The sequence below is a fragment of the Simochromis diagramma genome, unplaced genomic scaffold, assembly GCF_900408965.1.
Source record: "Simochromis diagramma unplaced genomic scaffold, fSimDia1.1 OVJJ01000421.1, whole genome shotgun sequence".
NCBI lineage: Eukaryota > Metazoa > Chordata > Actinopteri > Cichliformes > Cichlidae > Simochromis > Simochromis diagramma.
The window spans coordinates 2,878,150-2,894,590 of NW_024387250.1; the positions used below are offsets into that span (position 1 = coordinate 2,878,150).

The 16,441-nt window shown below is 38.2% G+C and overlaps 1 protein-coding gene across 1 annotated transcript; it reads left to right on the forward strand.

Annotated features, from left to right (window-relative positions):
- The first annotated feature begins 2,095 nt into the window (after window positions 1-2,095).
- On the forward strand, window positions 2,096-16,167 carry hmgcll1 (3-hydroxymethyl-3-methylglutaryl-CoA lyase-like 1). The gene is made up of 9 exons (XM_040001909.1): window positions 2,096-2,509; window positions 4,843-4,920; window positions 5,400-5,507; window positions 5,881-5,976; window positions 6,176-6,324; window positions 6,927-6,990; window positions 7,745-7,933; window positions 14,212-14,337; window positions 14,717-16,167. The coding sequence occupies exons 1-9, from the start codon at window positions 2,414-2,416 to the stop codon at window positions 14,834-14,836; spliced, it is 1,026 nt and encodes a 341-aa protein (XP_039857843.1). The 5' UTR covers window positions 2,096-2,413; the 3' UTR covers window positions 14,837-16,167.
- The last annotated feature ends 274 nt before the right edge of the window (window positions 16,168-16,441 follow it).

The window sequence follows — 16,441 nt, forward strand, 5'->3', positions numbered from 1 at the left end:
TATATATATATATATATATATATATATATAAATGTACATTCTTCTTTGCTTTTCTGTGCAGCATATGTAATGCATGATTCAGTTTCAGTTATATGCATCAAGTGATCTGGGGGTGTATATCCAACAAACCTTTTCATCTTCTCTGTATATGAAAGACCATGTCATTATTATTACTTCCACGGTGATGATGATGTGCTATTCGCTCAGCACCAGAACTCTCTTGTTGTTACAGTTCAGTTACATTCATGATGTAGAAATTGAAGACGGATGGAGGATGAAAATTGATTTGTTCTGGTTCCTGTTTTTTTTCCCCTTCCACTTTGTTTTGAGTGTGTATCTAAGAGTTTAAAACTTCTTTCATGCCATGCCGAAACCTGTACTCCATGAAGTACAGTTTTTCACATCTGTTTCTACCTCTGTAAAGAGAGAGAGAGATACAGAGAGAGGGAGGAAGAGAGAGAGCAACAGAGTCTAGTCTTGTTCTTTTTTTAATGGAATTTGTTTCCAAGTTCATAAACATGGTGTGACAATGTTTGAATTTTATTTAATATGTTGAGGCATTCATCTTCTGCCTGGTCTCCAGAATCCTCATGTGCAAAATATATTGTTCTCAGGAGGAGCTAACAAACTAGCACAGAGACATCCCCTTTCCTGTCAGGGCATATCTGTTTGCCTAATCTACACAAACTTGGAGACTATGTTTCTTTACAGAGTTTAATCTTCTTAGAAGACATCTTAAGGCTGTGCAGTTGTTTCACTGTGTTGGTGACCTGCTAATTCGAATGCACTATCAATTTCTTTCGCTTCTTTATTCTACTTTAGTTTGAATTGCTGAACAAAGCAGATATCAATCATTTTTTAATTTTGCAGTCACACAGATTTATTGATGCCATTATACAACAATCCACTATTTGATTATAGTGGACTCTAATTCACATTTTGAGAAATTCGGTAGCTCATATCTAAAAAACTGAAATTATATGTGAACATTGAGACTAAATTTTGATCATTTGTTCTAGTTTTATACCATTTAAATGTCAAATGTGTAAGCCTGGACATACAGTTTTCCTTGTTGGATGAACTGTGTTCTGGTGATAGTGTTTAAACTCACCTGCATTATATTGATTCCTTAGATGGGGAAAACCCCTCAAGGCCAGTTCTTTAAAGTGACCTTCCCCAGCTGGTTTTTGTCAAGAAGATAAACCATAGATGCTGAGTTTCCTTGAAAGCTGAAATGTCAAATGGCTGGTTCGGTTTAAGCGGTTGATGCAGTTATCAAAATTATACACTAAAAAGGCCTTTTTTCCCCTCAGGAGTCTAATCATTGCCCTGAAAACAGACGTCAAGTACAGATTTAGATGAGCTGCAGTTTCGGATTCACAATCATCTGAAAAGAATTTCAAGCCCAACAAACCACGAGCACCATTAATATGAATTAAAGTTTATCTGGTGGCAAATATAATTTAACAAATACTAATTTGTAGAAATGCACTGCAATCAAAACCAGATTTAGATTTAGTTTTAGTTTAAACCTTTAGAATAATGCTGCTCTGCTTTTATTTCATTTTTGTACCCAAGAGGAGCCTTTAAAAGTCATTAGAGGCAATACACTCTTTAGATTAAAACATTTAGGGTGACAACTGACAGTCATCAAATTTTAGGTCTGCTACAAAAAAACGTCTTTCCCAAGGCTGATCGCACGAGTCGCCCTCCTCCCCTAGGAGATTGAGGTACAGGTCTCTCATCACAGGGCAGTTCAGCTTGGTGAGATGGTTGAATGCGAGGACTTCATTAAGCCCCTCTATTGTTAACATCTGGGTTCAGAATGCCTGTTTTCTCTGGTAAATGTTGCCTTGGCTTAATGGGGGATTTTATTACAATATGCAGTTGACATTGGCAGCAGTGGCACGCCTGGCAATGGAAACTGTTCCGCCGGTTCAGGTCACAGGAGATCAATCAAAGCAGGCTGTTACACTGAAACCTTCAATTCTCAGCAGTACAGGGAGGTGAATGTGTATGTGAACTTGTTGAATCAATTAAGAAGAAAAAAAAATCACCAGCTTTCAAGCTGAAGGAAGCACCTTTTCCTGGCTTTTATTATTTTTATAATTCATTCATTTATTTTCCTTAAAAATAAAGGAAAATACTCCTCTGTGCTTAATTTCCTCTCTCGCTCTCTGGCCTCCTTCCCCCACTTTAGGAGATGTGGTTGTCATGACAACCGCTGAGTCATCCTCTACTGTAAGTAGCCATCCTCATATTTAATCTCTGCATGCAGCGAGGCCCTCCGCCATCCAGGCCTGCACTAGCACACGGATGCGACACATTAATTTGCTCTGGGTAGTTCCCGCGATCTGCGAAGGTTATTCCCGGAGAACACGGAGCTGCAGCGGGCTGAGCAGCAGCCACACGGATGGGTAACGTGCCCACCACAGTGAAGCACTGCCTGAGCTATGAGCAACTCATCGAGGACTACCCGTGGCTGAGACGCTGGCTGCAGGAGGACAAGGTGGGCGTCGGTTTTCCTTGTTTTTAATCAGCTGCACATGTTCGGCCACATGACTTCCTCATGACAGAGCAGGAGCACAACACAAGGCCACCTATGACAGCGCAGATGCTGCTGTAACTAAGGTGGTTAAAAGAAGAAGAAGAAGAACATGCGAGTACCTTTTTCTCAATAAGAGTATTACGTTAGTATTATGTATGTTTGGGGTAATAAAATACACTCAATAGAATATGAATAGAATAAAATACAACAGAATACGAGCTGCCCCAGGCTTCATTTTCAGTTGTAATGTAGCCTATCAGAGGTAAAAGTAGTGTAAGTGAAAGAGTCCGCTCGATTTTATTCCTGCATTTTCGAATTTATTTTCACTTTTACTTTATAACGTTTTTGTAATCCAAAGTATGAGTATATTTTACAAATAGTTCATGCCTATCTGTAAAAAACGTACATTTCACTCATAACAGTTAAAGATATTGCAAGCTAAACCACATGCAGTACTGTGCAAAAGTCTTCAGTCAACTTTTGTTTCTGTATATGTGGTTTCCAAGTCTTTTATGTAATTTTTTAACTTCTGGGTTGCTTTTTCACTCATTTTCAGTTCAGTCCTTATACATGACCATTTTCAGAGGAATGTGTTTTGTTTGTTTGTTACACCACTTAACACTGAGCCATGCATTAAAAGACAGACAACTTAGTAAAGATCGAATTTTAGCTTAAAACTCTGCATGGTGTGTAGTGTAGCCTTAAAAAAATTGAGGAAACTAGTCAAGTGGATAAAAGAGGAAATGTCACGCCTAGAAAAACTATCTATGGTAGTTAAACAGTATCTGTTCCTCTTATCTAATTAGTCAGGATAAAATGTGGAAAAGAACTGACACAGGAACTGAGAGATACATCTGCCTCTATACTTAATCTATCTACTGTTCACTGAAGTCTCAGTGGAAGAGTGGCTGTACAACAGTCTGTTGTACCTGTCTCCTGTCTCCTGTCTCCTGTCCAGCTATCTGTAAAACACGATGGATCCTCTGTCATAGTTTGGGACTGGATTTCGGCCAATGGTGTTTGGGATCTTGTCAAAATTGAATTATGAACCCAGAAAAGTACCATCAGATTTTAATCCACCTTGCATTACCACCTAGAAAGGGTCTGATTCGGGAATATGTTCATTTTTCAAAATGACAATCATCCCAAATACACTGCCAGTGCAGTGAAAGCATACCTGCATAGAAAAACACACAGTGGAACACTATCAACCATGGATTGGCCTCCCCAGAGCCGAGACCTCAACATTATTGAAGCAGTTAAAGCAGTGTGGGATAATCTTGATAGAGAATCAAACAAAAGGCAGCCAACATCCAAAGAAGGGTCTTGAATGTCCTTCAAGAAGCTTGGAGAACTATTCCTGAAGACTAAAATAAATTACAAGAAAGCTTGTCTAAAAGAGTTAAAGCTGTGTTGAAGAATAAAGGTGTTCAAATCAAACATTCACATTCAAGCTTGTTAGAATTGCACAAACACTGTTGTCATGTAATACACTGTTTCCATGTATGTTTGCACGCGTTTCAGCAAACAACTGCATCTATTTTCCATTTTTCTAGTAAAATATAAAGAAACAAGGGGTAGCTAGACACTTTTGCACAGTACTGTGTATTTCTGAGCACAGTACTGTGTGCTCAGTTTGTTCTGAATAAATATTTGATATCTATCTTCCATATATAACACATTAGCTCTTTACCCCTTGAAAATTTACAAAGAATAGACTAAAAATTTAAACTGAGTGGATTCTTTCACATTTCAGGCCTGCTTGTAGAAGAGTTAAGCTGGGATATTGGTTAGCTTTCTTTGTTTTACTGCTCCCCACTGGAAAAAACTTAAATAGATATTTTTGACGGCTATAGTCAGATATGTGGTCTTCACATTCTGCTTAAATATCACTGTTGCTAGGTTCATATTGTAATCTTTAAGGTCTGTTGAGGTTTTGCATTTAGTTCAACAAGGGTCTTTTTCTTTTAAAATTATAAGGTTGAGATCAGGAAAAAAAATACCTTGATCCTCAGAATATTCCTTGCGGTTTTAGTGGAGTTACTCTAACCCTTCTTCCCAGCCTTTCCTCTGTGTCACATCTCATGAGTTTGCATCTTAATAACATAGCAAGCTTATATTTGGGTTCTAAAGTTTCAGCTGGGTTGAGGTTGAAAGTTATTCATGTTAGAAATAACATGACCTGGAGCATCCCACGGTAAAAGGATGGCTGACTTCTCCGTGTTCTGTGTCTTGTTGAGCGGTGTTTCTCTTTTTATTTATTTATCCCCCCCCCCCATTTGATATTTTCCCAGACAATTACAGGACATGCCTATCCAGAGTTTGTTAAAATTGTTGAAGTTGGGCCAAGAGATGGACTTCAAAATGAAAAGGTATACTCTGCAATTACAATCACAAACCTTATTTATATTTATGGGTACCTTTGTTTTCTAATACTATACACAATCCTCCCTGGAAACTCCCATTTTTTCTATACATATAACAATTCATAACATATGGGTTTTGTGCCATAATTGCTAAAAGCATATGTTTCACATTTTCTTTGAAATTGAATAGGAAAGATGACACAGCTTCTGGCTGAGTTCACTCTCTTTACCTACCATTTAGAGATTATACTGGATGGGGGGAAGTAATTTTATTTCTACAACATATTATCTGAAATTTGGCATATAGCGAAGCTATCTCAGAGTTTTCAGCAAGTGCAAGATCGATCATGTCAAATATGGCTATCTGTATAAATAACACGCAGCACAGCAAAATAATAAGCCATATATCTGCTTGTTACATCTTCAACTGTATCATGAGAGGACTCAAATACAGAATAAGCTATTTCAATTTCATTGTTCCCCAGGAGATTGTTCCAACTGGGGTGAAAATCCAATTGATAGATATGCTCTCAGGAACAGGCCTGTCTGTGATCGAGGCCACCAGCTTTGTCTCTTCAAAGTGGGTCCCACAGGTAAGAATTCTTCTTTTTGAACTGCAGTTGAATGTTGAGTGATTTATTAGGCCCTCTTTCTTGCTCCTCTAGCATCCTTGTTGGAGCTGCAGATGGTTCTGGAGAAAGTATTTTATTCGTTGTCTCCTTCTCAATCAAATTGTACCCCTATTTACTACTTGGATACAAAGTCAGACGTTAACACGTGTCTCCTTTTGTACTGAGAAAAATGATAATTAATTTGATCTTTAATGCTGCCTTCAAACGTGTGAAAGCATTTGTGAATTCCCAGGAACATGTTAATATGTTATTATGTTATTACCTTACCCATGTTATTGCCTGTTATGTTATTACCTTTAACATCTAATTAATATATCTTCCTCCCTTTATTTAGATGGCAGACCACACTGATGTACTCAGAGGAATCCAGAAAGCATCTAATGTTCAGTATCCTGTTTTGACACCTAACTTGCAAGGCTTTCAGGATGCTGTAAGCATGAATTTTCACTTCAGCGTAATGACCTGTGCTACATACCTTTACTCATATAATTCATCATGTTTACTCAAGCTTGTCAGTTTGAGTTAACTGTTGGCACTACATTGTTTTTATTAAAATAGTTCCTGCACTTACGTTAGCGTGACTCACAGTGAACACGGTTTTACAAGTTTGTTTTCTCTGGCGATTTAAGGTTGCAGCTGGTGCTACTGAAGTGGCTGTGTTTGGGTCAGCATCTGAAACCTTCAGTAAAAAAAATATTAACTGTTCTGTTGATGAAAGTATGCTGAGGTTTGAGGAAGTCATTAACGCTGCCAAAAAGCGACAAATTCCAGTTCGAGGGTTAGTATTCTGGCTATTAATTCTCTGCTACAAAAATGAAAACACATTTCAGATTTCCCTTGATTTCTGAGCTTCACACAGATTTTCACTTTTCCCCATAGGAAAACAGGGCATTTGAACATACTGCAGTTTTTATATAGAAGAAAACACACAGTTCAGTAATGATACTGTTATAGCAAAGTTCCAGATGTTCACCAGGACTATATCTATGCATTAGTAAACCACGAGGCCAGATGAAGTAAACCAAACAGGCTAACTTTTACTAATGTGGGCCTTTTATCATATCATGGAAATGTATATATATATATACACATTTCCATGAGAATATGTATAATATATATATATATATATATATATATATATATATATATGTATATAGTGAGAGAGAGATATTTTATTTTATTTTTTAAATTATACGAACTGCTTTGCCCATAAAGGACACCAAAACACTAATAGGCTTCTGGACACATTGGACCCTATTCTTTTTTATTTGAAGAGCACACTATAGTATAGAAAATGTTCAACAGCTTTTGACGTATTTTTTTTTTTGTCAGTTGCTGAAACTGACAAAATAATGATACTTGTTAACTTTATCTTCTCAGGTATGTTTCTTGTGCCCTTGGGTGTCCCCATGAGGGACACATTGAACCTTCCAAAGTGGCAGAGGTAGGATTATTCTTTACACTTACAGGTCTTTTAAAACCTGTCTGTTCATTTATTTAAATTATCTAAACTAAACTGAATCGTTTCTTGAGATGTTGTTCTGGTTTTGTTTTTCGGGCGATTGTGGCTCAAGAGTTGGGAGTTCGCCTTGTAATCGGAAGGTTGCTGGTTCGAGCCCCGGCTTGGACAGTCTCGGTCGTTGTGTCCTTGGGCAAGACACTTCACCTGTTGCCTACTGGTGGTGGTCAGAGGGCCCGGTGGCGCCAGTGTCCGGCAGTCTCGCCTCTGTCAGTGCGCCCCAGGGTGGCTGTGGCTACAATGTAGCTTGCCATCACCAGTGTGTGAATGTATGGGTGGATGACTGGATATGTAAAGCGCTTTGGGGTCCTTAGGGACTAGTAAAAGCGCTATATAAATACAGGCCATTTACCATTCTGTTTTTTTTTTGGTTTTTTTTAACTTGTTTTTCCTGGAATTAATTAATTTTGTGGATGTCAGTGCTTTTCGATATATATGTCAAAACTCAAAGCTAATTATTGTCAGTTCATTGCTATATGTAAAATCACAATAAATGTTCATATTCTTTCCGTAAGCACAGATTGAATTAACTGAAGAAATGTAAAATATAGCATTTATATTCTCTTCCATTTCACTGCCTAACCAAACATAACATGGTACTTATATTAAAAAAAAAAAGTTCTTTTACTATGTAATCCTCTTATAAAGAGAGCATTTTCTATATTTTTATTATTTTTAGGTGGCAAAGAGATTATATGAAATGGGCTGCTATGAGATTTCCTTGGGAGACACCATTGGTATTGGTACTCCAGGATCTATGCTTAAGATGCTGCAGAGGGTGATGAAGGACGTGCCCATCAATGCGCTTGCAGTTCACTGCCATGACACCTATGGGCAAGCACTGCCCAACATCCTTACTGCACTCCAGGTAAGAACACGGGTATTGTGCGGCCAATAGTCTCAAAAGTACTTATGCTTCTACCTATGATGATTTGGTTTCTTACGTTATTGTTTATATTATTATTATTGTTACTATAATTAAGATCTCCAAGAAAACAAGAAGTTTTGACGGTTCATTGCCATGACACCTATGGGCAAGCACTGCCAACATTCTTAGTGCACTCCAGATAAGAACCCCTAAGATGTGGTACTGCCAGTAATCTCAGAACCATCCGAGAAATTGCTAATGATCTAATGATGATTAGATTTATTATTCATTGTTATTTATAGTTATTGCTATTACTGCAGTTGTTAATATTATGAGTACTGTAGCGACAGAAAGAGCTCTTAAGTCGAAAGTACAGCAAAGTCTTTGTCAAAGCAGTTAGCTTGACAAACAAAGAGAGCAGATGGAAATCTGAAAAGAAATCAAATAGACAGTCTAGTGTGTTTAACTAGAGAACTATTAGATGATAAAAGCAACAGATGACACCTGTTGAGGATCAGCTTGTGACACCAGAACGTTTCCAAGCTTCATTACAGTCCTTAATTCTCCATCTGTCATGAAGTACATGACAGGATTATCTTATTTAATGCCCTACATCTGTCTTGTAAACCAGCTTTTGTGCAGCTATTTCATAAGTCTAAGATTAGACATAAAATACATTAATAATGACAGCAAACAGTCAAAAACTTAAAAACAAACATAGTAAATGAAGTTAGTTTGTTAACGGAAGTCAATAAAAGAAGGAGACTAGCTCCAGGACTATTGAAAGGTGGATAGGGTGGGAACTGTGAATTTTGGAAAAATTCTCTGAACCTAACAGGCAGCCGAGAGGGATCTTTAAAAACAGAGGCAATCAGACACAGTTCAGCTAATTTGTTGGTGTGATTGGAGGGTATGGAGGTCTCTGAATAAGCAGAAAGGTAAAACAGTTCAAAGATCCAAATGAATAAAGGGATAATATAAAGCCTGACAACTCTGGGAGGACAGATGTGCCCATACCTCTGTTGTGAGACAAAAACCTTCTGATTCTTGTGGGAGAGACATAAAAGGTGCTAACACTTTTAAGTGGAGAGGTCTAGTTAAGCGTACAAATGCTGGTAAAGTTAGAAGAGGAAGCCCTCTTGCCGTAGTTTGTAGTGTAGATTCTCCTTTTGGACAAGCACAAGACAGCAATGCATCATCCTCTTGATCCCCATATCCTCTCATGTTAAATTGTCTGACAGCTTTACTTTCTGCTTTCCCAGTGGATTTGGGGTACCTTTGCCTTCACATGCACATTCCTCCACCTGTGATGAATATGAATGTTCTCGTGGAGAACCACAGACCGATTATGGATAAATGCCCAGCCTTTGCATAAATCAATGTAGTTACTCATGATGACATGAAGAGGAGCAACCAGATGTGGAGGCAAAATAGAGGTGGTGATTCTTGTTCCAGGATATCATTCAACTTTCTGCCAGCATCATAGAGATCACAGGTTTTTGTTTTTTTTAGGTTGATTTAAATCATTATCCCTGCTGGGAAGCATCATTTGTTAAACTTCTCCCAATCCATCTTTTTAGACACTTTTCAGCTCACATGCTACAGTCCATTGAAATACAGTGTCCTTTCTTTGCAACGAGAAAAAGAAAAATTGTTTTTATTTTCCGCTGGAGTCAGGAAAAAGGAAGCCAAATAATGTAATATATCAATAAGACTGATGTATAGTTATTTTGGCCATATATGCCACTTTAAAATGATGTAAAACTTTTTATTGCAAACTTTTATATTAGAGTATTTCAGAGCTTAAAGTTTTTTTTGTTTTTTTTTACTTTTTAAAAAGCGCACATATGTGCCTGAGCTTTAATGACAGTCTGTCAGTCTATGGCATGATGAATGTGTTCTCTGTTATGTATGTGTGGGCTACAATGGGACACACAGAGAACCAGAAACCATCAGTCAACGAGGAAAATCGGCATTAAGAAACATGATCTAAGCTTCCCCACAAAGCAAGATGATTCACAAACTGCCTTCAAAAAGAAAAAAAAATCCCAGAATCTTAATGAACTTAACAATATGTATTGTACAGTTAAAGGTATACACTCTATAAGTGCATTTGTGTTGTGAATCTTTGTGAAGGAGCTGTCGTGGGGGCATTTGTCACCACTTTGCCTGTTGCGAGCCAGTAAACCTGACATATATCCAAACATAAAACAGAGGCAATGCAGGCAGGGCTGTATCAGTTTTACTGGAGCGCATTGTCACCACAGAGGAGGAAGCACACTGGGGGCTGGGTGGGTCAACAGATGTGAGGGGGTCAGCACAAAGGCTCACCTATTCAGTGTCTATTGGACAAAGCGACTGAGAGCTAGGTGGATCGAAGGGCCCTGGGGGGGTGGGGGGGCTTCTAGCTCGTCTGCCGCTTGGCTGTTGAACTTTCTGACAATGGTGTGCTTAAAGGCCAGTGGAAAATGATCCTTTCATTTGCTCTACGGTGAGCATGTGATGAATGGTGCTGCAGCTGCAGACGCAGCTCTAGAAACGTCTACTCAAGTACTTTATTTTACTCGACTGTAAACGTTAGTATAGTATTTATGCTTCAGTTTGCACAAATCACTGTATGACTGCAAATGTAATGTGTAAATGAAATCATTCATTCATTCACTAATGTTACACATCCACTTAATCTAATATTGTACTTCTCTGGTACAATTTATGGTCAAACATTGTTCGGAAAGGCAGCTGATCCATGTCATGTAAAGAAGCAAATATTTTTAAGGTTAAATCTGATTCTGAATGGTTTGAAAAAGAAAACGTACAGAGAGATGGTGAAATTCCTGCGTGGATCATATTTACAATGATTCATCGCAGCTGCCCCATGGCCACAAGAAATAATAGCAGCCAGGGATATTTAGCTCACCATTTGCTCACCCATAAACAAGTAGGAAATTAAAGATTTTATCATAGTTTTTCATTACTGTGTGCCAGAACTCCACACCACCAACTGGGAGAGAAATGAATTCCCCCAGTGCTGTCAGCCCTGAGTCACCTCTTTTGTTCCCGATAAAGACATTCCTTAGTCTTTGTACCTTTTTTCAGGAGGTCTAGGGGGGCTTTGTTACAAACCTACCCTGGCAGGTCACACAATGACAATGTATGTACTTAGATTTCACAGGCTTGGCAAGGAAAATTATTTAATCTTACCTGCAATTTTGGTGTATTGTGTACTACTGCAGCTGGGGAATACAGTATAACCTGTCTGGGCTCACACTAGAGATCTCTACTGACAATAACATCCATCTGCAGTATTTTCTTTTGTCTCCATACATGAGACTCTGTTCAGCCTTAGTTTACTAACATATTTTACTAACATCCAGTTACCTAGCAGCTGTGTTGAGCAGTGTGTTGATAACTTTAGTGCAACTTTATGTTGGCTTCTTTGACTGAATGGTAGAAGTTATAATGGATAGTTATAAAGGATCATTTTATCTTGTGACTGGTGATTTGCTATTTCAAAGAGTGAAATCCGCTCTGAATCAAAGCCACCGATGATACTTTCTGTTGAGTAAACAAGTAAAATCAATTTCAGCTAAACTAGAAAATATTTATTATAGATTATTAACTTTTTTTAAAATGAGCGCTTGTGACATACTGGAATATATATTTAAAAGACAACCGTAAAACCCACATAAAAACCACAAAAGGACAAAATAACAGTAAAAGAACATTTCTTTTTCTTTTTTCTGTATTCTTAGGCTTTATTTTACTTTTTTTTTTAAAAAAAAACTATTTTTTTTAAAAAAAAAAAAAATGCTTTTAACATGTATGTAAAGGAAGCAACACTGATGTAATAAATGTGTCAAAAAGCTCATTTTCATCTGCAGCCCCTGGGACGATTGCTGTTATACAAAATAAATAAAAACAGATGAAGAGCTGAAATATAAATGTTTATTATTCAAAATCAATAAATAATTTAATTAGCAAGTAAATAAATTCCTAGAAAAATGGATTATCTGTGAATTTATTTTCTTATATTTTTCTTCAATTCCAACCAAATTCATGTTTTAAGGTGATAAATATGTTATAGTATTATTATTATTATTAGTAGTAGTATTTTTAGTATCCATTTACATTATATTAAAAATAGGATTGCATATTAAAGTTGAATAACTTTATATTTGTCACATCACATTAGTCAAACTTTATTTTCTTTTGGAAATGATAAAGTAAAATGTGATTTATTTATTCTTTAAGTGCTTGTTTGCCTTTTGCTATCCGGGGTTCGCTCCCTTATTTAACGGGCTCCTCGAAAGAAGTGATATAAGTGTCAGCACGGGATCCGTGACAGTTTCTGTCAGCCTTTCGGTTTATGTAGTCGTGGGTGAAGCATCACTGCTTCGTGTCCTTCGCTGAATGCACACTCTTTCTTTCGCTTGCTCTGTGACGCAGTTATAAAACCAAAATGGGAGCTTGTCCATCTTCAGCCTCGTCCACTCAGAGCGCAGAATGTAAACAAGCTTATCCCAAATCATGCAAGTTTGAAAATGTTCTGTGTCTTTACCCAGGAATGCATTGTTTTTATATAGCCGCAGCTCACTCAGTATGGCTTTTTAACACTGAGCACACATCTGGTTTCTGGGTAGTGTGAACCTAACTGAGCATTGGCAAGCCCGAGCTGCTGACCACCAGTTCCTGCGTGATTAGTGTCCAGGGGTACGGGGCACGCTGCTGAAAGGGTTTGTTCTGTTCCTCTCGGAAACAGTATGCTGAAGACCTGTGACCTTATAGCTAGAAGCGAGAGGATTGGCATGGCAGATTACAACTCTGTGTTTATACTACAAAAAATTCTGCCTAGTACAATATCCTGCTCTGGCTTTAACCAAGGTCTGGAAATCTCGTGCACTGCACACACCGGAGTAGATCTCCTCCTCCTTCTACCCACCTCCTCCTCTTCCCTTGCCAACATAAACAGCAATTACAGCTGGCTCAGACAGCCCCCTGAAAGAAGTAGGTTCTTGTCTGGAGGAAAAGCAACCAATTAGCATCATTGTTCCAAAAAAGCAATAGAGATTCTTTTAATTTAACTTGCTTGGTCCTGCTCTGTGGGGTACCAGTCCTTCATGACCCAGTGCCACTGAAAGGATCAGTGTGTTAATTTTGTCTCACTGTAGGATCCTCTGACATCTGGTTCTACCGCGGAAGCTGGAAAACATCTTTAATATTCTCATGATAATCCCAGGGACATGTGGAAAACATCCCAAGACCTTAGTCCATAATGACTCTGAAAACTGAAGGCCTGTCTTGGTGTGAAAACAAAGGTTTTATTCATGACTGGGTCGCGCACGTCCATGGCAAGAACTGTGACTGTGTGTCTTTGAGTAATATGTGCATTCAGAGAAAGAGTAAAATGTGCTTCTGTAAATTTCAATGTCAACATCGAGCTGCAACAAAAGCACCGGGGTACTGTTTCCTGGGCAGCCTTTTATAATGTTGGGTAAGCTGTCCAACAAAAGCAACGGATTGAGAAGAACAACTGAAAACGCATCATTAATTTTCATATGGAGGCCAGGCGCTCGCTATCGTCGGCAGTAAAAAAAGGAAAAACTTTCCCACAAATTTCAGCAGTAATGTTTGTCGTGAGCGCTGGTGAGCCAAAAAAAAAAAAAACGCAGTAGAGTACACAACTTGAATTTTATCTCTTGTATATTCTTACATTCGTGTAAACAAAGAGGCCCTTAGAAAGCAGAAACATTTGTAATCAAGGAGATCAGCGAAATAGTTTGCCATTAATGATTTTTTTTGTAGCACATGTCCATTTGTGTACAAATGCATTAAGTTTATTGGCACAGTTTGATTGGACACTAAGCGGCCAAGGGAAAAAAATGTCTTCTCGATGTGGCAAGAAAGTGAATCCCTATGGTGAAGAGCAGAGTCGTGCTGTAAAAACATGAGTAACCAGGACAATCAGAAACATATGAAATGTTCTGCTCAGCCTTTATAATATTCCTGTCATATGAACAAGGCCATAATTATGTGGTGCTGGTGGTTTGAGCTGACAAAGAGGATGACTAAGCCATACTGCGGGACATTCTGTGCCCACTCATCTTCAAGCCTTAAGCCCACGGTTCTCAGAAACAGCTGTAAAACACAACCACAGGCCTGGCAAGGTGCGCGGCACCAGGCAGAACAACCCAATAGAACAAAGATCTTTGTTCCTGGATTTTACCTGACATGAAGTCTTTCATGGATTTGCCGAATGCCTCTGTTGTTTGTCCTTGCAGATGGGGGTCTCTGTGGTGGATTCTGCAGTAGCTGGCCTGGGAGGATGCCCTTACGCTCAGGGTTCATCTGGCAATGTTTCCACTGAGGATGTTCTCTACATGCTTCATGGCATGGGCATTGAAACAGTAAGTATGACTTCACTGTCTGGTGTGTATGTACACTTGTGTCTAATCTCAACAAAACCAAAGTTATATAATCTTTCAGAGCTCATTCACATAAACACATCGTTCTGCAAACATACTGCCCTGTAACAGTTTATTTGATCATATTAGTGGTTCTACATAACTTGTGCAAGACTGTGGTGTTGCACACACTTCTTAGGAACAATTTATTTAACAATTCCTACCCCTGCTGGTAGAAAAGATTCACTGCGGGTTAATTTTCTGTCACCTGTTACACGTCTTCTTTTAATTTCAGTGAGAAAACCTTAAACTTGCCATTTCTTGTTTATCTTGCGCTTATTATATTAATTGCACTTTTACTGATGCTGGGATGTTTTTGCAGGGTGTGAACATTGCCAAAGTCATAGAGGCTGGTTCCTTCATCTGCAGTGCTTTATCCCGCAAGACAAACTCCAAGGTTGCCCAAGCAAGAAGCACGGCCTGCTGTGATGCGTCTCTGTAATGGAACGTCTTTAAATATTTTAGTCTGTTCCCTTTAAAGTGCTTCCCCATTGTTGCTGCCTTCAGATTTGTTGCCTATCTGTCTGTATTTGAACTACATTGTTCCATGTATCTCTTGCATGTCATCTAAATAATATTGAAAACGATCTCATTTTTATTATTTTTTTACTTTATTGTTCATTTCCGGTCTATATTTGCCGTCTGAGTACCTTTATAATCTGCTGAACACGTGCATCTTTCTTGGCTTAGTTTTTGCTCTACACAATTTTTGATGTAACAAAAGCAAGCGTCGACCACACTGAATGGAAAGTGACAGGAAGCTGGTAATTATCAAGGGGAGTATTCATTTGTGATTGAGGTTTGTGTTGACGGCTCGATAATTTATGATCTTATGATTTTATTCGTTTGCATTGATCAGTGGCCTTATAAAATTATGTAACAGCGTATTATAATCCTACGTGTATGAGTGCCTCCATATGCACCTTGCTTCTCTGAAGACCTTTTGTGATTTCCTGTGAACTTGTATAAATAATTCAAAATAAGACAACTCTCAAATTACCACAAAGATAGCATTTTAAAGGAGGCACAGAGGAGTTTTTGCCATCAGGTTTGCCAAAGATCCCTTAAAAAGTTCCTCTGTATAGTCTTTTTTTTTGTATTTCAGAATTTTACCATGACATAAACTACTTTCGGAGACAATTGTCTCTGTAAAGTCAAATGTCCTTTCATTTTTTGTCATGTTTACACCCTGCTGTGCAATCTGTAAATCAGAAAGTAAAGAATAAAAAAAATCTGTTGTTAGCTCTTCTGTCCTGTTCCTCTGGCTTTCTTTCCTACGGCTTAATTGCATTCACCTTACATCCCTATTTTCAAAAATCAGACTAATTAGGATGCCAGCTTGATGCCAACTGGGAAAGAAAAGCACTCCACACTAATGAATAGATGTTAGATTTGCATAAGCGTATTAAATTGTGATAATTGTCTGCCCATGGCGGTCCATCTTAATCACGTAACAAAAAAGAAAATTATGCATTCATGTGCAGTTGCACACAGACTCAGTCCTGACCTGTCTCCACCCCCAAGCAAAATTTCCACCTGTGAACCACATTTAGTCACACCTGATACCCAGTGCTCCCACTACAGCCTCGTTAAAACAGTTTCCATCTCTAAGAAATGACCGATGTTCATACAAACAATATTTATTGACAATAGATATTTTTTTCCAATATTAATATTAAACCTGGCTTACATGGATAGTTGACTGTGCATTCATATTCCCCAGTATACCCAGGAAACAGTAGCCAGTGTCCATAGAGATTTGGTATCTACAGTTTTTATTTGTGTAAATGCATTTTAACAGAGCTGTGCCTTATAAACACAGTAAACACTTATTAAAGGCACTTATTAAATGTATTTGACTCTCACTTTTATGAGCCAAAAACTCACAGAACATAGTCGTGGTAGTAGCTACAAGCGAGCCAAGAAGTTATGCTACTAACACAGTAGTACCTAAAAATAGCACCACAAGTTTACCCTCTATGCTGTTCTCGCCCTTGTGAGTGTTTTTTGTTTGTTTGTTTACTTTATGTTATCTTTTAATGGCAAA